This window comes from Silurus meridionalis, chromosome 18, assembly GCF_014805685.1.
Source record: "Silurus meridionalis isolate SWU-2019-XX chromosome 18, ASM1480568v1, whole genome shotgun sequence".
NCBI classification, from domain to species: Eukaryota; Metazoa; Chordata; class Actinopteri; order Siluriformes; family Siluridae; genus Silurus; species Silurus meridionalis.
The window spans coordinates 21,974,905-21,996,643 of NC_060901.1; the positions used below are offsets into that span (position 1 = coordinate 21,974,905).

The window sequence follows — 21,739 nt, forward strand, 5'->3', positions numbered from 1 at the left end:
TGAATCGCACTCATCATAGAGAGAGAGATAAAGAGAAGGGACAAAACTCCTCGATCATCTGATGAGCGCCGATCAGTCACTAGTCCAGCTGAAACAGAGCTGTCCAGTGTGGATAGGAGAGGAGAGAACCCTAACATCTCCCGAGCGTTCTCCCGTTGACCCAAAGCTCACGTGGATCCACGGTTCCCAAACGGCACTGCTCAGAATGACCAGGTTAAAGATTTCAGCTGGCAGGAAAGCAGCAGGTCCTTTGACAGAACTTCAGAAATGTCTGGAAAATTATTTTATTTATTTTTTTTTTTTAAAGTAGGTGACCAGGAATGAGCACTGCTTTAAGCTTTCTAACAGGCTGCGAAAAAATGCCAGCAGCAAGGACCTATGGATTCTGAACCCAGCGCAGCAGATAATCCCTTGTACACAAACCCAAAGGTGACTAACAGAAACTCAGACGTTCTTGGGGACGTCTAGACGGGGGTTGGGGGGGTGAGGTACACGTGGTAGGGTCACTCGGTGAGGAGCTGCTGTAAGAGGCTCTTCTGCTGTGACTGGGAAGTGCTGGTGCTGCTCTGGGGCTTCTGGTGCCCCACTTGCCCTGGCTGGTTCAGGTAGGAGTCGCTTCCCACAAGGTTTACCGTGCACTGGACGTCGGCAAACACTTGAACCTGCTGTACCTGGTTTTGAAAATAGAAAGAGAGAGAAAAAAAGGTGAAACATCTGGACCAGTTTCGTTTTCCTTCATACAAATACAGTTTCTGTTTTTTTCTGTTTTTTATGACAGAGTACCTGATCATTGCACATAGAGCTGAGGTTGCCAAGGCTGTTGTTGCCAATGCCAACTGGTGGTCCAATCGGAGGTAGTGAACCCGCAGCTCCCGAGCCCCCAGCCATGGAGACTGTGATGCTCATGTTGTTGTAGACACCCTGCTGGCCGAAACTCTGCGAGCTAGCTTGGCCAGTTTGATTATACAGACTACCGAGAAAAAAACAAAACAAAACATGCTATACTTTTATTATTTAGAAAGTGACCGATAATTTGTGACCAGTATTTTATATGTAGATTGACTACTCCTCGCTAAACTCTTTCTCGAGCATGTTCTTTCAGCGCCACTGCTGCTACGTGAATATGACGTATAACACTACGGAGACTGAGGCGTGTTTTGAGTCACATAAAAATGAGATTAACATGGCAGAGGTAGAGCTGCACCTTCCAAAAAACAGAGCCAGTAAAGAACATCTGGTTTTAATTGATCTTTTTTTCTTTTGCACTCCATGCTTTAGAAGTTAAAAGGCACTTAAGTACACACACACACACACACACACACACACACACACACACACACACACACACACACACACACACACACACACACACATATATATATCTATCTCCTTATTCTATAAAACTTGGCAAGAACTAGCCACAGGAATGCTTCAGCCCTGCAGATCACCTCTTGGTGGTCTAGTTTGTCCTATTTTCTCCCACCTTCTAAAACCATGCTGCTATAAGAACTAACCATGCAAAGGTTTGCGTGCATGATCTCCAAAACACACCAATAGGTAATGATGAATGAATGAGGTCGGTATGTGTAAATGTACGCTCTGTATTTCTAGTTGTCTTACCTGTTAGTCACACCACCTTGCCAGTTCTTCATTTCGGGGGACTGATAACCAAGTGGGGGCTGCGTCTGCTGAAGCAGAGGACTTGGGGAGGTGGGGTTCTGTGGTGACAGTAAGGGGCTGGTGGGACCGAGTTCAGGTGGGAATGATGGATCTCCTTGCTGGACCATACCTTTAAAAATAGTTTTAATAGTATAAGACTTTAGAAGATACCTGTGTGTAAAATCACGACAACTAATGCAGGACTTGGATGATTCGAAACGTTTGATTGACTGAACCCTACCTGCACTCCCGAACTGCTGGAAGAGCCCCTGCTGAACAGAAGGATTCACTGGCCCACCGAACTGCCCCTGCATGCTTCCGATCATTCCTTGGTTTGCTATGGGCATCCTGGCAGATAGCTTGGGGTCCAGTGGTGCCCCCATGGGCTTAAAGTGGCTGGGAGAGGTAGGGGTGCTTCCAGGGACAGTGTTATATCCTGGAGGATAGCCAAACTGCTGCTGCTGCGCCTGTGGCTGCGGAGGGCCTTTAGGGACACGCTGGGCTCCTAGGGGCCCTGGGTTAATTCCCTGCCTCATCATCATGACCTTCTGCTGCAGCATTTGCCTCTGGCGATGATGGAGGCTATAGAGCTCCCTCTGCCTCTGGGCAAGCATCTGAGCATTGAGTGGAGGCTGAGGGAGAGGTGTAAATAATATTAATATGAATTATTTTTGCTGGCAAAACCACACAATAAAAATGATCACAGATTAAAGCATTGCATTTGACGTACTACACACGAACCTGTGTAGGCATCTGAGGCTGCTGCATGCCTTGCCTTACCCCCATTGTGACAGGTACCGGCTGTTGGAACTGGCTTATGGCTGTCAATCTGTTCTGAAGCTAAAAAAGTGTAAAATGAACAGATCTATCAGATCAGCTATTCATCCAACAAAAGCCAAGCATGGATCCACAGCATGCTGGCATGTACACAAACAAAGGGGCCTTTTGTGAATTTGTAACAGAGCAGCTAGGTTAGGTACCTGCTGCGGGCCTTGTACACGCTGCTGAAGCTGAAGCCTCAACTGGTTCGGCGGCAGGCGCATCTGAAGAGGCATCCCCGGGGCCCGAGTCATTCCGGGCCGCATCGGGTTCATGCCCATGTTACCCGGGAAGGGTAAACGTGGTGCCCTAAAGCTCATACCTTGCGCCGTGCTCATCTCAGCCGGAAACTGCGAAGGAGAGGTGGGGAACTGGGGTGGGTAGCTAGGAACAGGGGTGGTGGGCTGAGCCTGGTTGAAACGCTGCGTGATTTGATCCAGACAGCCACTCTAGAGAAGACAGACAGACAGACAGTCAGTCAGTGATTCTGGGTGATGATCTCACAAGTCAGCATGTTCAGCAAATGCTCACCTGGACAATTTTGTCGATGCCAAGTGCTCGATCCAGCTCAGCCAGCTCACTTTCATCTGTTCCACTCAGGAAAGACAAGAGCTGCTCGAGCAGGGCCTTCTCATCGTTATGAGCTTCCGGAGTGGTGGGAGGAACGAGCATCTCATCCAGGGGACACGGAACACATTGCCTGAAATGATAAAATGATAAGACTTCTCTCCTCTATAGGATTCACACAGTAATCACGTCATTTTTCTTACTTATTATTACAGGTTTTTTTATGAGCACTTTAAATGAAGCGTTCAGGACTATATGCAAATATACACACAAGTTTTTTTTAAATACTTTATCAGGTACAGAATCCTTAATCAGGTCCTAATTGTATCACCCACACACTCACTCTTGAGGTGAAGACAGAGGGGCATGTGCATGACTCCCCAAAGTTCCATCAAATGCCATGGATTCAGCCATTGACATGGACTGGAACTGCTGTGATTCAAGGACATCCAATTTACCCAGGCCTACATCAATAACACACACACACACACACAAAACCAACTTTAGTCATTAAACATTCTCACCACACAGTAAGTAAGCAACAAAACAAATCCTTACCTTGGTTGGTGTTGAACATGGTGATGCTGGAGGGGTCACTGAAAGGGCTGCTGCTCTCCTTGGGAAGCTGAAAGGGGTCAGCCTGCCCTAGGACCTGCCCCAGACCCTGGGTGGGTGTGGAGGGGCCGCAGAAGTCAAATAGAGCCTGACTTTGAAGACTTGAGGCGTCTGGGAACACTGTATACAGAAAAAAGTGTTTAAATTAGGGATGGTAACATTCACCGATTGGCATTGGCATAAAAGTTAATAAAGTGATGAATCGATTAAAAAAAAAAAGTGTGCATCGAATACAAGTTTGCATTTATCTTTTTAAAATATTTTTTATATATTTGCACCGACTTATTTGTGTGTTCTCTCAGCACCGCTGCCGCTATGTGAATGTGACACATCACAACAATATGGAGACCGTGACCTTGAGACCGTGTCCTGAAAGTCCCATAAAATAGAGATTTACATGGCAGAGGTAGAGCTGCATCTTCCTGGATACAGGAAAATACAGGAGTACAGGAAAAGAACGTCTGGTTTATGTTCTTGTTTGTGTGTTGCCATTCCTCACCACGTTCAGGAGTTCCAGGTAGTTCGTGTTTCACGCTCACTCCAATAGGAACGCCATCGCCACTTTGCTGGAGTTGCCCTGACTCATCCACTGACTTTTCCCCCGCAGGCCTATGGGTGGGCATTACTTGGTTCAACGTATGTATATCTGTACCAGAAAACTGCCACACACACACACACACACACACACACACACACACAAAGTTAAGGGAATGGGGAGGTACAGGTTAGATGGCAGCAATGCCTACATGTTAAAAATGCCACCACTTGCTCTGTGTTAAGAGAATGTGGTATAAGTAAGTGTGGCTGTTCATACCGGACTGGGCTTATCACTGGATTTGGATGAGCACGTGACTGCCGGAGCTGGAGGTGTCGTAGCGCCACATTGCCCACTCTCGTCACCTTGTTTCTTCTCAGCTTTGACTCGCACAGTGTCCAGGCTTAGCACTGCAGGTGGAGGCAGGTCCACCAGGTCCTTCTCGTCTGTATCGAGCAGGAAGCGCAGAAGCTGGTGGTCCTGCTGCTGCTTGGCGTTTGCTATGCCAGGGGGCAGCACCAGTCCGGATCTCGGGCTGCTTGCTTGCAGCTCCTTCTTGATCTCGGGCTCGTTGGTTCCGTCGGCAGGGCTGCTGTCTTGAAGCAAGCGGTGCAGGATCTTATGGCGCTCTGTCAGTGTGCTATGGGACGCTGGGCATTGACCAGTGGGAGCAGAGCGATTCTGAGAAACGGGTGAGGCCTCGTGGTCTGTCGTGCCGTCCAAGAGCTGGCTGAGTTTAAGGTTAGCGCTTCTGGGTTCGTCGTTGTGGCCCGACTCGGGCGGCTTTGCTGGAGGCGGACGTACGGGTGAGCTGCTGGGCGTCGAAGTCTGTCTGGCCAGTGGGGAAGGGAGAGAGAAAGGAATCCCATCGCCACCCGAATGCTGGCGTGTTAGTGTGCCAACAGGAGAGTGAATACCAGGTGTTGGGGGTGAGAAAGGGTGGCCTGAGACTCGGGGGCTGCTTGCCAGGCCTGGGCTGGCTCGGAGAGGCCGGGGAGACATGAACGAGGTAGGGGTGGCTGTGAGCGGGCTGCCCAATGGCGACAGGCTACTGCCCTGCTGAGGAGGTGCAACGCGGCTGGGCATGGTGGTGCCAGGAGCAGATGTGCCCCCGTTGGCATTGTTGTGTTGCAGACCAACTTCGCCAGAGGGCTGCATGGCAGGAGAGCAAGCCGGGACAGCCGCCATGGACAAGAGGCTATGGGTAGTGTTTTCCTGAGAGCTAGCAGTGTTGTTTTCCCTGAAAAAGCATCATGCATTCTTGTTATCGAGCTTTAATAAAGCTCGCATTATGATATTTTTAGCATTAATACTGTTTGTGTGTGTGTGTGTGTGTGTGTGTGTGTGTGTGTGTGTGTCTTTGTTTGTGTGGAGCAGCACAGTACCTGTCGATAGAGTGGATGCCCATGATGAAGGGCTGTACGTCGGGGTTGGCAGGGCAGCAGAACTTGCAGCGAGTCTGTGCGCTGAGTGATGTCCCATCACTAAGCGTAAAACGGTACAGAGGGCTGACGGCCATACCATGGGTCATCACTGTCCGAAAAAAAGTAATTCATAATATAATCAAAATTCTAAGTTATGAACAATTTAAATTAGGAGGTATTTCTGAGCCATATGTTTCTGTTTAGCAAGACCTGGATCCAAAAATCAACAGGCTTGTTAGTATAGAGGAGTATAGATAGTTTGAGGTTCGTACCCTCTTGTAGCAGCTTCTTTGCATGGGAGGGTTCTTTGCCCTGTGGCTGGAAGAATGCATAGATGCACTTCCTGACCAGGTCCTCCCAGCCTGGCCGTCCTGTGGCTCTCAGAGCACTCGTCTCAATGGAGATGATCTTCCCTGAAGGAGTCATACAGACAGTGAGGGGTTACAGGATGATGAATAAGGAGGTGGAGTTTTAACAAGGGGTACAAAAGAGGACTAGGGGACTGAGTACCATTGAATGTTCCAGGATGAGGATCCAGGAGGTGAAAGTTCAGAGAGGGTTAAAGAATAATGACAGAAAAAACTCTGGAGAAAGTGAAGTGTACCTGTGGGGTCCTGCTTCGTGACGAAGGACTCCATACTGACGGGAATCGGTGGAACACGGGGGGCACGGCATGCAATACATATCAGGCAGCTCTGCAAGTCTGCAAGTGAGCGAGCAAGTGAACATAAGCATAAGTGCGCATGCACACAAACACAGTGTGTCTCTATAAAGAGAAATGATGAGAGTATACGAACTATGGGAATGTTCTTTTGTCCCTCATCCTGAACTGTTTTGTGTAAGTGAATGAGTGAGTGAAAGTGTGTGAATAAGTGTGTATGTGTGTTGTACCTTCTCCGTCTTCCTGCACTGCTCTGGGTTGAGACACAGTGAAACACTGCATGTGTTCATACTGCTGCCGAGCCTCCTGGTTTTCTGCATCCGCCTCGTCTGGAGGACGCTTCAGCAGCCTGCAGTTAAAGGTGTGGCTGTTCCTCTGACCCTGCTCCTGCGGCCATGGCACCCCATTGACTACACACACACACAAACACAGTATGAGGATACTGTATCACAGCGACACTATATACACACACATACACCCTACGCTCTTTCTCTCTCACCGAGACTCTTGGGGAGAAGGTTGCGCACAAACTCGTTGTGGTCACCCACGTGCAGGATGCTGTACACGCTAGAGGTCATCAGCTCTTCCTGGGTGTAGCCGAGGTAGTTAGTCACGTTCTCCGACACGAAAACGATCCGACCCTCACGGTTCACCACGAAGAAGAAGCCGTTCAGGGCCTGGAGGTTAGGAAAAGAGAGAATCGCTAAAAAGAGTACGCTGTTCATCCATGGGAGACTTACAGGATCTTCCACAAGGTGTTCTGGCAGCATGCGGTGGACTTTTTTTTTCCCCTTCATATTTATCAAAAAAGAAGAAAAAAGTATGTCACATACCTCTAGGAGAAGAGGACCGAGAGCCTCCTTCTCCACCATGCCCTGACTGCTGGAGGACACGTCGCTCTTCTGCACCTCGTTATCCGGTGACATCAGAGCTACCTTTTCTGTGGACCCAACAGCACATTCCAGTGTAAGTACATAAACCTTCTAAGCAAAGTTTCAGAGCGACTTATGATTATTGCACTTATACAACCGTGCACTTGAGGGTTATTTGCCTTGTTCAAGGGATTTGAGGTGCTGGGATTTGAACTTATGACCTTTTGATCAACGTATTAACCACTGTGTTACTAGATCCCAAAAAGAAATTATACTACAAAAATACACTGGAGTGAGAGGTTAAATGTGTTTAAGAGATTGAATAGATTTTAGAGAGACATTGTGTGTATTACATGTGTCTGTGCTGTGTCTCTACTAATAATAAAGCTTCTGGAGTTGACTCCTGGTGCCCTTTCTCGTCATATTTCTCATTTAAATGTTTTCTTCTCTGGTTCCTCAAATTCATCTTGTGCCTCGACTCCTTTATCAAACCCACAGTATTCACGATACAAGTTAAACCCCATGCATAAATCCTCCGTGTAGCTCAGAAAGGTCATTAAGAAACGTGTACAATAGCGTCTCAATCTGGACGAAACTGGAATCGAATGCAACCATGTTGTTTATAATTCGACGCCAAATGCAACAAGCATCTTTAATTGCTCGAAAAAAAACCAAAAACGCCATCAGTTGCAAAAACCTTATGACACGTCTGCGATTATTCTGTAGCCAAAACCTTACTGCCGTTTGTCCTCCGGATCAAAGCCATCAGACCCAAGAACAGAGGCTGAGAATCTGTTTGCTTTGGGGGTTCTTCTGAGCAATGGCTTCTTGACTTTTGTCTACGTCTGCATTACTGTGTATTGCATTTTACCTACAACCGACTCGCTCACTGTGATGGTAACAGGAGGAGAAACGGGACACGACTGACAATAAAAGTGCGAAGAAAGCACACCCAGGGGTTTACCCATGACGAGCTGCCATGCACGATTACACTTTTAATGCTGTGAGATGCCCTGCTGAGAAAAAATAAATGATAGAGGCCCTAAAGAAAGAAAGCCAGGCCTCAGAGAACAATAATATACTATAAAGCCAAAAGTATTGGAACACGATTTTTATTTATTTATTTTTTCTTACTTTTCAGTCATATGCACTTGTATCCTTTTGTCGGTTTGGGACAGACCCTTTAAATAAAGCATTTAAAACATACACTATACAGGCTCATACTCGTCATCCTACTCATAACTAAACACCACCTCATCTTCATCTTCCTCATAACTAAACACCACCTAATCCTCATCACCTTCCTCATAACTAAACACCACCTCATCCTCATAATCACCCCCTTATCATTAATCTTATCCTTAACTTCCTCCCCATCTTGTTTATCACAAAACACCACATTCATCTTCCTCGTCACAAAACCCACCTTCATCTTTCTCGTTTCAAAGCACCGCCACATCCTCAGATTTATCCTAGTCATCTTCACCCTGATCACAAAACACCATCTTCACCCTCATCATCACAAACCACCACCACATCATCACCTTAACTCGCACCACACATCTTCATCCTCATCCCAAACCACCATTTTATCCTCCTCAATAAACCTTATCCTCTCCTTGATCATAGTCATCTTCATCACTTACCGCTGCATTCATCCTCGCCTTCCTCCACTGCACGTTCTTCCTGTGCTTTATGCTTCGCTTAAGTTCAGTGGAACAGCGCAGGGTTCGTCTTTATACAAAACACAATAACAGACTACAAGATGAACGGAGCGTTGGGTAAAAGGTAAACTGTTGCTGGAGAAAATACAAATCATGTGACCAAATGGTGCAATTCTATTGGCTAATCCTGGCTCCAAACCTAGTGATAAGGAAGAAGTGTTCCTGGACTCTGGACAGGAGAGGGTTAAACCATGGTCAAACATGTTTATATGACTGTAAATGATTTAAATGATATGCTACGGGAGGGGGGAGATATCAGGGGTAAATCTGAGCATGCTCTGTGAAGTTTTCTGGTCTGCTTGTGGTGTTTGAGGAAAAGCTCCAGAGGTCAGCACATGCTCTTGTGTAACAATGCTGACTCCATGAGAGATGTAAATCCAGAGAGAGGCCCCTCTCGTCTCTCTTACACAAGGTCAGGGGGCAGTGGAGCGCTGCCATTGGTCACTCTCTCACACGCCCCCTGGGGCCCCTCCTCCTACCACCGTGGTGTGAGGGCTTAAAGCAAAGAGGTGGTGGGAAAAAAACACACACACACACACACACACACACACGATGTCCAGACTCATGAAGGGCACATCAGAGAGAATTGATGATCTATCAGTCATTTAAGTGCAATGAGAAAAATTCCACCTGCTCTTTACTTGTTCCTCTCCATCGCCCTTCCACTTTTTCTCCTACTTCACTCCAAATCCAATTATGCTCTACCTCCTTACTTTTTCCTCCTCGCTCTTCCTCCTGTTTCCTTCTTCCTTTTTATTCCCTATTCGTTCCTACTCGCTATTTTCTCCCTCCTCGCTCATTCTCATCTGTTCCCCTCCACTCGTTCCTCCTCTTCCTTGACGTTCCTCACTCTCTCCTCTTTCCGTCTTCTCTTCTTGTCTTCACTTGTCTTGCACCTTTCTCCTCCTCACTCCAGTTCCTTCTTGCATTTCTTTTAATCACTTTTTCCTCCTCACTTATTGTTTCTCCTCACGTTTCCTCCTCACTATTACGCTTCCTTGGGCACTATCACTCTTCTCCTTGCCCTTTCTCCTCTCCACTTGTTCTCCTCCTTACTTGTTCCTCTCATTCATTCCTCTCCTTCCTGTTTATTTAGTCGGATTAACCCCAAGGGGGTGGGGGGAAATTACTTATATATATATATATATATATATATATATATATATATATATATATGCAGAAATACAGAGCGTATTGTGCGTGTGTGTATGTGTGTGTGTGTTACACAACTTATGGAATGCTAATATAAACAAAAGTTTGTGGGCGCCTGACCGTAAGATTGCTATGTGCTTCTTACAATGAGCTCTACCCTTCTGGGAAGATGTTCCACTAGATTTTGTGGAGATTTGTGAGATTTCATTTAGCGACAAGGGTGTTAGTAAATGATAGGGTTCAATACATCTATAGCAGGCCACTCAAGATCTTCCTCTCCAACTCATATAAAGCGTATATACATGGAGCTGGCTTTATGCATGGAGGCATTGTGATGCTGGAACAGTTCAGGAACATCTGTATGGGAAAAGGTGGGTGTCCCAATACTTTTGGCTACACTGACATAGCGGTCAGTGTTTTAAAATAAAACTAAATAGCGGTGTAATGTTTTTACCCTGCTCGCGCCGCTTGATCTTCTGGATCTGGTCCACCATGCTCCTGAGGATGTGGCATTTGTCTGGCTTCACGCTGAGGCTGGCGAGGTCTCCTATGTTGGCTGACAGGAGCTCGGCCAGCTCGTCGATGTAGCGGCTCTCCAGCTCCCTGCGCCACTTCTCTCCGCTGCAGTGCAAAAACACACACACTGTCAAAATGCAATAAATAAATCAATAAATAAAAATAATACTAATAAATATTATAGTAATAATAATCACAATTTTCCATACTTTAAATCTGACACCATAACATATATTTAAAAACAACAGTTTTTCAACACATCATCACCTTCAGCAGAATCCAAACTACAAAAGAACACATTAAATTATGCGGTAAACAAAAATATGCTAAATAAATTCTTCAAAGTAGCTCCCTTTTGCTTTACTGACAGCTTCACACACTCTTGGCATTCTCTCTGTCAGCCTCACAAGGTAATCAACCCTTCTAAGAATCTTGAGGAGTACCCGGAAGTGGCGAGTGCTTGTTGGCTGCTTTTCCTTCATTTTCCAGTAGAACTCATCTCATCTTGATTTAGATCAGGTGATTGTGGTGGCCTGGTCATCTGATGCAGCATTCCATCATTCTCCTTCTTAGACAAATAGACATTACATAACCTAAAGGTGTGTTTGGGGTTATTGTCCTGTTGGAAAACAAAGAATGGTCCCACTAAGTGCAAACCAGTTGGGGTGGGCAAAATGCTGTGGTAGCCATGCTCGTTAAGCGTGCCCTCAATATTGACTAAATCACCAACAGTGTCATCAGCAAAGCATCCCCACACCACTACACCACCTCCCCCATGCTTCACAGTATTAACCACACATTCATTAACCGCCCATTCATCCACTGTAAGTCTTCTAACCAGAAATCTTAATATGGACTCATCAATACAAAAGTTTTACACTGATCTTATGTCCATTCCTTGTATATTTTGGTCACAAGCGCTTGTTGTTCTTCCGAAGTAATGGTCCCCTCTGAACAGTTGATGTTGAAATGCTTTAAATCTTTATGGTGATTCAAAAAAAATCTCCTCTCCTGCAGCAGAGGTAGCTCTTAGTCTTCCTTTCTTGGGACGGTCCTCATGAGAGCCTGTTTTATCATAGCATAATAGTTTTGGAGACTGAACATAGGGATTCATTTCAAGTTCTTGTGTTAAACACACATGGTCTCCAGCACATCAAGAAGGCAAGAAATGTCACAAATTAACTCTTGACAAGGCCCATCTGTGAACTGAAAAGAATTCAAGGTGACTACCTCATGAATCTGATGATAGAATGAGCCATGAGTGTGCCAAGCTGTCATCAAGATAAATATAAACCATATTCGGGCTGTTTTACACATTTCCGTTTACTACATAATTCCATGTGTGTTCTTTTATATTTTAAATGCTTCATACGTGTATACATAGACACAATGCCCTCACAATTCAGCACCCATTTTAGTACATCTGTACTGCTATAGAAGTTAACCACTCTAAAATAAATATATATATAAATATAATGTGTGTACATACAGAGGAGGTAAAGAAGATATCCAAGGCTAAAAAAAGGCAGAGTGGTGTAGATGTGTTTACTCAAGTGTTCCAATGAAAACGCTTGTGTGTGTGTGTGTGAGTGACATGTCTCCCACATGTGTAAGTGACTAATATGAATGTATGTGAGGACCAGAGAGAGAAAGGGCTTATCTGAGGTGACTGAGTACATGAACATATGGAATATGGATGACTCACTACTCTGTGTGTGTGTGTGTGTGTGTGTGTGTGTGTGTGTGTGTGTGTGTGAGAGCGCTGAGAAAGTAGGTCAGCGCCTTGCCAAGGTTGCACGCAGGCGCATTGTGTGGTTCAGGTGCTGCGTGGGGTTGCCGTAGAAACGCGAGGTTACATCATCAGCTCCACCAAGGCCTCGCTCCAGAGAGACGTTCACTCGGACCGACATCTACACCACCACGCATCTCACATCTCGCACGTTCTCCAGCAAACAGCGCTATGAATGCAAACTTATTCGCTTCCGTCCCTCGAGGAAATATTAAACGCTTGCGGATTTAATTTCCTTCAGAACACTCTGGACACTTGTTCATCCTCCCGCCATCAAAAAGGCCACAATTATTGGGACACCTGACTTTTCCAACCATATGTGTTTCTTCTGCAAACTGTTACCACAAACATAAAGGCACACAATTGTATAGGAAAGCTTTGGATGTGCTTGTATGAAATTTGCCTTTCATTTCAACTAGAAGACCTGTTTCAGCATCACAGTACACAAAACCAGCTCCAAGAATATATGCTTGACATGAGCTGGATTGGAAGATCTTCCATCCATCCAGCCATCCATCCATCCATCCAGTGTCTGTGCTCTTACCTGGGACCAGAGGTGTCACAAGGAGAGCCTTTCCTTTTGCGTGACTCCGGGGCGATGAGGTCGAGGGCGCTCTCTCCTGAGGCACTCATTTTTAACTCATGCAAAGCTGCAGGTGAAAACAAAAACAAAACCCGAGCGTTAGAACACTAACCTGAAATCACGAAACGCGAGAGCAGGATGCTAATACATTCGATAGAATAAAGTGCAAAACTGCAGATTATTGGGTTAATCATCAAATCAAGGTGCAAAAAAAAAAAATAAATAAAAAAGGGCAACGATCACGTGTTCCTTTTAACATTAACAATGTAGGAGGAAATTCCAAAGTTGAAGCTTCATCTGTCACCCACTGATAGCTACATGTGATGTTTCTAGAAGGTGTCAGGACATTCTTCTAAAAAGTCACAACCCCTGGTTTTATTGTGCAGTTAGACTGATTTTTGCTGCACATGTTCTTGCAGACAAATTTAATTAAAGGATCTCCAGAAATGAGGAAAATCTGCACACAAACAAAAAGACGCATCCGGTGGAGCCTCACCACTTAATACAAACGCGCTGAGCTGAAAAGCATCTCAATCCCTAAGGTATGAAATGGACAGAGTACAAGAAAAAAAAACAAGCAGGAATGTTCTGAAGCTGCAGAGGTTAAAGAACATTTCGGACAAGCGTCCGAGGTGTTTCTGCTACTGCTTCAAAATAGAATTCATTTTATTTGTAGGAATTTGGAACTACTCAGTTGATTCATAATGAGCGAGTCATAGGTTGATGTAAGAAAAGCTCTCGGAGACGTCATGAGGAAGAAACCTTGACAGGAACCGATACCCAAAGTGAACCTGGTTCTGATCATTGTTCATTATAGTTTCATCATGATGTCAATTTAGTTGAGGTCATCACCTGATCACTGATGGAGTCCTGAGTGTAAGACTGCTCATATTAAGTTCTAAACAATATTCAGAGTAATATATAAGAGTAATCTCTTATATATCCATCTATCTGTGTATTTTTCCATTTATCTGTCTGTCTGTCCATTTATTCATTCAACTATCCATTTTCCTATTCAGTAATCTATCCATCCATCCATCCACCCACCTACCTACCTATTGCTCTGAGATGGTGTTAAGGAGCTGAGCAGAGGAGAAAGAGCAAGCTGAGCTCTGGTTAATGAATCACCTTGGCAGCATGGAGAGAGGGAGAGAGAGCAGGAGAGAGAGAGAGAGAGAGAGAGAGAGAGAGAGAGAGAGAGAGAGAGAGAGAGAGATCTCCTAATTACCTCATACACAGAGAGAGCAGTGACAGGACAGAGCGAGACTGTTTACACCCTCTCGCAACCATGCTGAAAAGACGTCGCTACTTCTTGAGGAGAACCGTCAGGAAAATTCCTAGTAGGAATTCCGTGAATTTGTTGAAAGTATGACTTACACCCGTTTGCCGTATGCAGTGAAAGAGAGCCTGGTGGAGGCCCACAGAGAGGAATACTGGATGAAGTGGAGGAGGTAATACAAACAAATACTATGCTCCAGCTCTCTCCTTCACCTACCCTGGTAGAACAGATTGCTCAGAGGGAAAGGAAACACACTTCATGCTGCTTTATCCATTCATTCATCCACCCATCTATCTATCCACCCATCCATCTATTTATTTATCTATCCATGCACATTTATGTTTAAATAAAGTCTCTATCAATATCTATCCAGTCATCTATCTATCTATAAGAAGTCTAACCATCTATCGTTATGTTTTCACAAAGTCTCTATAAATAGGTAAATGTAGCTGGATGGATGGATATTTTTAGTCTCTATCTATCTGTCCATCTACCTGACTTCATATATAAATATCTCCATCAATCATTTGATTTTTTTGACTTGACCCTTTTTTTCCCCCAGAAAAAATGTTTAGTTTTTTTTTACGTTGGTGCACAATTTTCTTTTAGATCTGCTCTAGATATAAAGTATATATATTTTTTTACACCACCAGGAGTAAATCCTTCCACCCCAGTCACCAAAGTACGGTTTTCTTCAAGTGGTTTGGTATTAACTAGGAGATAAGTAGCCCTTGGTGTGCATCACATCACCTGGAGTTCACATCCAAAGAAAATCGATCTTCTTTATCTTTATCAGACCAGAGGATCTTTTCCTCACTCTCTCAGAGTCCTTAAAGTGTCCATCAGGAGCCGTTTAACTCAAGAACAGCTTCCGTCTAGATGTCTTAGTATTTCTCTGATTGTTGTCCTTCTGCAATTTAGCAAGCCCTGTTGCAAAGGACATTGGGTTTCTATCTACTCAGAGCCCTTCTAGATCAGGTATGGATGGACAGAAGTGTCCTGTTGGTTGTTTCATTTCACAACGATGGAACGGAGTGCACACACACACACACACACACACACACACACACACACAGTCTTTGTAAATCGTTTCCAATCAGTCAAGCAAACAGGAGCCAACCTGATCTTCATCAGCGGTAGTCTGAATATTTACCTAAACAGGACATTCCAGTTTGAGATTTACAATAAATTCTTTGCAGCTTCCGTGTTATACACTGCAGTGTGTTGAAGGGAGCCATTATTTTAAAATAATATAATGGGGGGGGGAAAAAACACCTAATGGTTTTAAAGTCATAACGCTGAATTCTGTGAAGCCTGGACTGCACGTAAATCTCGTAGTGTGTTGGACCTGGAATCTTTCACCAGGCTGTAACGTCATGTGATCTGCCTTGGCGTGAATTCCAGTCATTTTTAACCACAGTAGGAATTCTGAACTTCGGCAACATCAGACATATACCAACTACACGATTTTATACATTTATACATGTATATATATCTTAAATATTCTGTTCTGAATATACCTTAAATTAATACTTTTCAAGTTTTTAATACTCTAAACTTTTTATTATTATTATTAGTGTTTTTTATTATTAGTGAACCCAAACTCAAAATGAAGCATGAAGACAAAATATTCTTGTAAATGTTTCCACACGGACGGTTAATGAGGGGATACCGGATAAACTGTACCTCTTTCATGTGGATTAAATAATTGAACAATTTGTTTATTTAAAGCAGACATTTCGAGCTTCGTATACATATATTTATTACGTCTGTGAGCCAAATATTCACCAAGATTCGTGTTGTTATACGTGTCTGTGACGAGAGGTGACCGAGACGGCAGAGAGCGCCCTCTGTCTGTTTTCTTTATTTTACAAAAACAGCCCAAAGAGTTAATTGGCGGATGTGTGCATCATGGTGGATTTTTGTGCTGAGACTTGGCGTATCGGTAAAACAAATGTTTAGTGATTAAAAAAAGTTTTTTCGGTTTATAATTTTTTTTAAATAAAATTCAAAAAGGCACATACCAGTCTAATGCTTACGCAGAGGTCCACAAACGTTTGGTCTTACAGTGTATCAATTGGTAGGGGATTTGCCTTAATAGAATAATCTAGTGTAATAGAGTGTGTGTGTAGGTGTGTGTACGGGTTGACATTAACCTACATCCTTCAGAAATGACGATTCTCTGACATGTCCTTTTAATCGCTGTCCATGTTTCATTGTTCTGCGTCTGAACCTTGGCCAAAACTCGGTTTGTTTTGGTTTCAGCGGGAGACAATAGGAAAAATATCACTCCCTGGCGTGTCTCCATACCGAGCAACAAAAGTGTGAAACTTCTCTCCCCCCAGGATATAAACACGTCCCTCACCTACATGCATCTACGAGATGAGATTTACCCCTCACTCTTCAACTTCAGCCTAAATGACCTTTGACCTACAGTAAAGCCTGCCTATAAACATTTTGCACGTAACAACTTTACACTATACACAATACGAGATGGTTATACAGTTACACATACTTGTTCATGGAGGGAAAGTGTGCTCTCTGTGGTCCACAGCACTGGCCTGGTGTGATGGTAACGGACGAACAGAGGCGTGAAGCAGAGGGGGCTACTGTGCCTTGCCCTCGCTGTCATGCAGCACCATCCTACTGGCACTGGCAGAAAACAATGGCACACTGAACGCAACCTGCGAAGGGAAACAAAGAAAGGTTTTATTTCATTTGAAATCGCAAAAATGGCAAAAGATAATTAGGCACTCAGGAAAAAAACGATTCATTTTAATAAAGGTGACAATATCTCTAACATAAAAATTTAAAAAATCGTGGATCGTGTATTTGTTAAACTTATAGACTTTGTCAATGTTTATTTTTGTTTTATTTTATTTGCATCATGCCGGAGCTTCTGTACGGACAATTTAAAGGAAAATGTAATTTTTTTAAAACAATTGTATTTCGACAAATAGAAAAAACAGTGAATTGGTCGAAACAAGCGTTTTCAAAAGGCGTTAAGAGGCAAAAAAGAATTGGACAGCGACTGCGTGGAAGGAAGTTCTTATGTAAAATAGAGGTTCTGTTCTGTAAGTCAAATAAAGTCGAAGCTTAATGGTTTGGGGTTGTTTTGAAGCAGGGAAGAAACCATCGTGGCTCCCATTACATTCTTCAACACCATGCAATTCCGTCTGGACTTATTTAAAGAGTAAACAGTCAACTGAAATGTCATCTATCAAAGAATGGCCTGCCCAGTTACCGCACCTAAATCCAATTAAACTGCTCTGGGAGGAACTGTAAATCTCCTCTGGTTCCGCAAACTCTTTTCTTCTGACTGAACTCACAATCTTTTTGATACAGTAAACCATGATCTACCTCTTTCCATATGAATTACAGGTAATAATAGGCTATATATCTTTTTAAAAGTATGGCTCATTTGCATAACAACAAAAAAATCATTAGGAGGCATAATAAGTACATTTAAAATACAAATTAAATGATCAATGTAATTTTCTGCCCACATTAAAGAAAGGAAATATGATGTGGCCCTCACAGAAAAAAAACTTTGGGGGCCCCTGGTGTATAGTGTCTAGCGTCAGACTCGAGCTGGAGGACAATATTATGCATTAAAGCTATTTATATGGATTGTTTTAAAGTTTACATCTGACATTTAAAAAAAAAATCATCTGCAAGGCTCAGTACTCAACCCGCTCCTTTTTTATCTTATATATGCTAAATTTGACCTTGTACCTCAACCCACTGCCCCACCATTGATATTTATTTAGATTTAACCTTAATGCCATTTGCACTCGTGATACACACCTTACCGTTTACTTTAACCTATAGAGTGTTACATAACTATTGCATTTGACTTTTTAACCCTACTGGTTGGATGCAAACTGCATTTTATTGTCTCTGGACTTGCACCCTGAGAATGGCAAAAAAAAAAAAAAGTTTAACCTATTTAAGCAGGAAAGGGTTAAGGACCTTGCTCAAGAGGCTATCAGTAGCAACTTGGTGGTTCTGAAATTCCAGCTATCAATCATAAGTCCAATATATTAACCAATTAGCAAGCATTTCCAACTTCTACAAATCCAGATTCCTACTGTTTTGTCATTTGTACTCTTTCTCAAAAACATTAAAATGTTAGTTTGTGCTTTTTTTAAATGCTCTATATGGTGCAAAAACCCTTGAAAATCTTGACTACATGTAAAAACTTGAATATCATTAGTGTTTATTCCTTCATATAGTCTCTCTCTATCATTCTCACAGAGTTCATTAGGCTCCATTAGGCTCCATCACACCCTCTGGTCCTCAGTTTTTCTACAGCAACTTGCAGACTTTTCCTTGCACCTGGTTATTTCACGCAGAAAGCAATTTATTCTATTATTTAAGACGTTCTGACATAAAAGGATAATTCATTTATCTGAAATAATGATAATTCATTGTAATCTGTTCCATAACTAGGTCTTCATTATTCAAGGTACCAACAAATAGCCTGCACCTATTGCTCACCGTAGGCATGGAAACTCAAAAGAAGAAAATAATTAAAGATTTGGAGGCGAAAAAACCCTCAATATTTCAGGTACTCGCACCATAAAAACAGGGAAATGAATGTAAATAAATATACTGTATTGACAAATGTTTGTGGACACCTGAACATAAGAATGGCATGTGCTCCACAAGTAGTCCGTATTTTCTGTTATAATAACTTCCACTCTTTTGTGAATATGTTCCACTAGATTTTGTGCTGGTGGAGATTTGTTAGTAAAGTTTGTTATTAAGAACCAAAACGATGAAACACACACACACACGTGTGTGTAAAGACCAGGTTGGGTTTGGAAAAACAGCAGAAACAGTAGCACCGGTTTGGAAGTGCAAAGGCCATCGCACAGCTCACCACAGGCACAGAGAGTGTGTACGCACGTCTCCCTGCACTGGCCGCTACACATTACCGAACAGCTCAGAGAAGATCTGCTAAAAAGCACAACTCCTGTCTCACATTCATAAATAAACATTCCCTCATATCCTGAGAACCTGGGAGTCCTGCTAATCAGAACCATCAGGCATCTATTACAAGCTTCTGCAACACTGACGTCTCAAAATTTGTTTACTTTCCCCCACGCTATTTACATTTAATACGATCGTATAACTAAAGGCCACCCTTGGGTACATTTGTTGTTTTGATGTGAGGATCACATCAAAGCTGACGTGAACAATAAAATATCATAGCTCAAGATTGCCACCTTCATAGCTGCTCTGTCTACTACATCTCAACTCTTTAATGGCTCCATCTGATCATACAATGAACCCCACCAGCCCAGTTCTATTTTTTTTAATGCTCCATAATGAGCAATGTCACCATCTCCCATGCTCTGTAATGCTCTTTCTCTCTCCCAAGGTCTGTAACGATCCATCTCTCCCGTAACGTTCACTGCTCTATCTCTCTACCGCTGGCTCCATAGCACTATCTCCCCATAAGTTCAGTAACGCTTTCCTTCTCTTCCCCTAGCTCTCAAACACTCTATCGACCCCCCTCTAGAGCTCCGCAATGCTCACTCTATTCTCCACAACTGATAGCACCCTCTCTCTCTCTGAGCTCCACAATGCTTTCTCAGCTCCCCCACTCTCTCTCCTCCACAGCTCCACAACGCTCCATCTCTCCTCCACAGCTCCACCTCTCCTCCACAGCTCCACCTCTCCTCCACAGCTCCACCTCTCCTCCACAGCTCCACAACACTCCATCTCTCCTTCACAGCTCCACAACACTCCAAAGCTCTGTAACAACTCTATATGACTTCTGTACAGCTCAGTAACTTCTCCCCTCCCACCAAGATTCATAACGCGCTCTCTCTCTCGCTCTCTCTCCCTCCGAGCTATGTAACCACTCTACCCCCAGCTCCATACCCACTGTACTTATTTACCATAACAGCTATTTCTCTTTCTCTCCATAATCCCTCTTTCTCTTACTCCAGCTCCATAACTGCTAGATCTCTCCTCTACACCCATGTAACTGCTCTACCTCTTCACCCGACCTCCTCCTAACTGTCTCTCTCTCTTGCAGCTCCCTAACTACTCACGTGTGTGTGTGTGTGTGTGTGTGTGTGTGTGTGTGTGTGTGTGTGTGTGTGCGCGTATAGCTGCTTCCGGGTCACTCGATCACAACACCTCGGTGACATACTGGCTGAACTGGAACTGCTGGTTAGCTGTTGTTTTGAAACCGCGTTCTCTCTCTATTTCTCTCTCTCTCTCTCTCTCTCTCTCTCACACACACACACACACACACACACACGTCAGCAGCGCTGACATACAGTGCAGAAGCGTGTACAGAAGTGTGTGGAGTGGAGTTATGTAACATCTACACACCGTGGACGGACTGACAGCAGGAATGCGTGTGTACCGAAACCGAACACACTCTCACTCTCACTCACACACACACACACACACGCCTACCTTGCTCATATGGAGAGATCAGTCCTGCATTCGTCTTTTTTTTTGACAGGCCGCGTCTCTCTCTCTCTCTCTCCGGGAGAAGTCGGATGACTTTCACGGTCTCCGGTCCGAGTTTATTAAAAATGCACGCACCGTGCAAATCCGACGCTTACGGTTCAGCCCCCCCAAAAAACCCAAGCAAACAACAACAACAACACGGCGGAAAGTTTTGTTTGCTCCGCACGCGCCGCGTCCCTCTCCCCTGCGCGCGCCCAACGAGCTTGCGCGTGCGCCAGTCGGAGGCTAGCACGAGCTAGCGGAGTTAGCCGAGTGAGCTAACTCGAAGAAACCGGGACGCAGCTCGCGCGCCTCTCTCTCTCTCTCTATCTATCATTCGGTTTCCACTCCGCGTCCTGCAGGAGCGAAGCCGGAAGTGGAGCTAAATCCTGCGCGTGAAACCTTATCTGTCTTTCCCCCCTCCACGCTTTCTCTGTATTGCTCCCTCTGCGTCCCTCCTGTCTCAGCGTCTTCGCGTGGACGAGGAGGTTTTAATGTGCGCGCGTTCTGCTATCTCGATGCTATTTGACGTTAGTCCTCGCGCTGCTCGCGCTCTCCCTCTCTCCGTGCACCGCCATTTTCCACCGTGAAGCTACACAAACAAACAGCGCACCCGCTCACGTCACCTACGTGATGCGTCCCAGCGCTCCGCCCCATTCACCCTCCTCTTCCCACTTTTCGGATCTACGTTACTGAGGAGCGACGCGCTCGTCCCCGCTGCCTCGCAAAAAAACAGGCTTTGGCGATCGGCTCGTCCCCGCGGCCAGTGCGCGTGCACGGGGCCCATTAGAGCAGGTTAGGTTTTAAACTCTGAGAATATAAAATATAATATAAATATAAATATAATATAAATAAATAAAACCAAATATAAATTACATTAAAAAATTAATTAAAGTAAAAAAATAGAGGATCGAATTTAAACTTCAATCCCTGCTTCCATAGCTTGACTAAAAACGATAAATAAATATAAATAGGAAAATGATCAAATAAATAAAAATACACAAATATGGGGTTTGGTTTTTAACTCTGAGATCTTCTCCTAAAACTTTTCTATAAATATTTATTTATTA

At 44.1% G+C, this 21,739-nt stretch overlaps 1 protein-coding gene across 1 annotated transcript; it reads right to left on the minus strand.

Annotated features, from left to right (window-relative positions):
• Positions 1-268: 268 nt before the first annotated feature.
• ncoa1 (nuclear receptor coactivator 1) lies at positions 269-21,449 on the minus strand. Its single transcript, XM_046873467.1, has 21 exons — positions 20,634-21,449; positions 16,711-16,879; positions 12,878-12,983; positions 10,483-10,649; positions 7,114-7,220; positions 6,780-6,957; positions 6,511-6,690; positions 6,224-6,322; positions 5,892-6,032; positions 5,581-5,728; positions 4,475-5,435; positions 4,160-4,319; positions 3,604-3,780; positions 3,389-3,509; positions 3,010-3,178; positions 2,640-2,927; positions 2,401-2,499; positions 1,901-2,291; positions 1,621-1,789; positions 784-970; positions 269-671 (listed from the first exon to the last, which is right to left on the minus strand). The coding sequence occupies exons 3-21, from the start codon at positions 12,964-12,966 to the stop codon at positions 504-506; spliced, it is 3,999 nt and encodes a 1,332-aa protein (XP_046729423.1). The 5' UTR covers positions 12,967-12,983; positions 16,711-16,879; positions 20,634-21,449; the 3' UTR covers positions 269-503.
• Between the last annotated feature and the right edge of the window lie 290 nt (positions 21,450-21,739).

What these genes read in the sequence shown, in the direction of transcription:
- ncoa1 (XM_046873467.1), bottom strand. Translation starts at nt 12,966, where the DNA reads ATGAGTGCCTCAGGAGAGAGCGCCCTCGACCTCATCGCCCCGGAGTCA. An exon ending in AGTGCAGGAAGACGGAGAAG is followed by an intron (nt 6,323 to 6,510) that starts GTACAACACACA and finishes GCTCACTTGCAG; the next exon opens with ACTTGCAGAGCTGCCTGATA. An exon ending in GTGTACAAGGCCCGCAGCAG is followed by an intron (nt 2,500 to 2,639) that starts GTACCTAACCTA and finishes ACACTTTTTTAG; the next exon opens with CTTCAGAACAGATTGACAGC.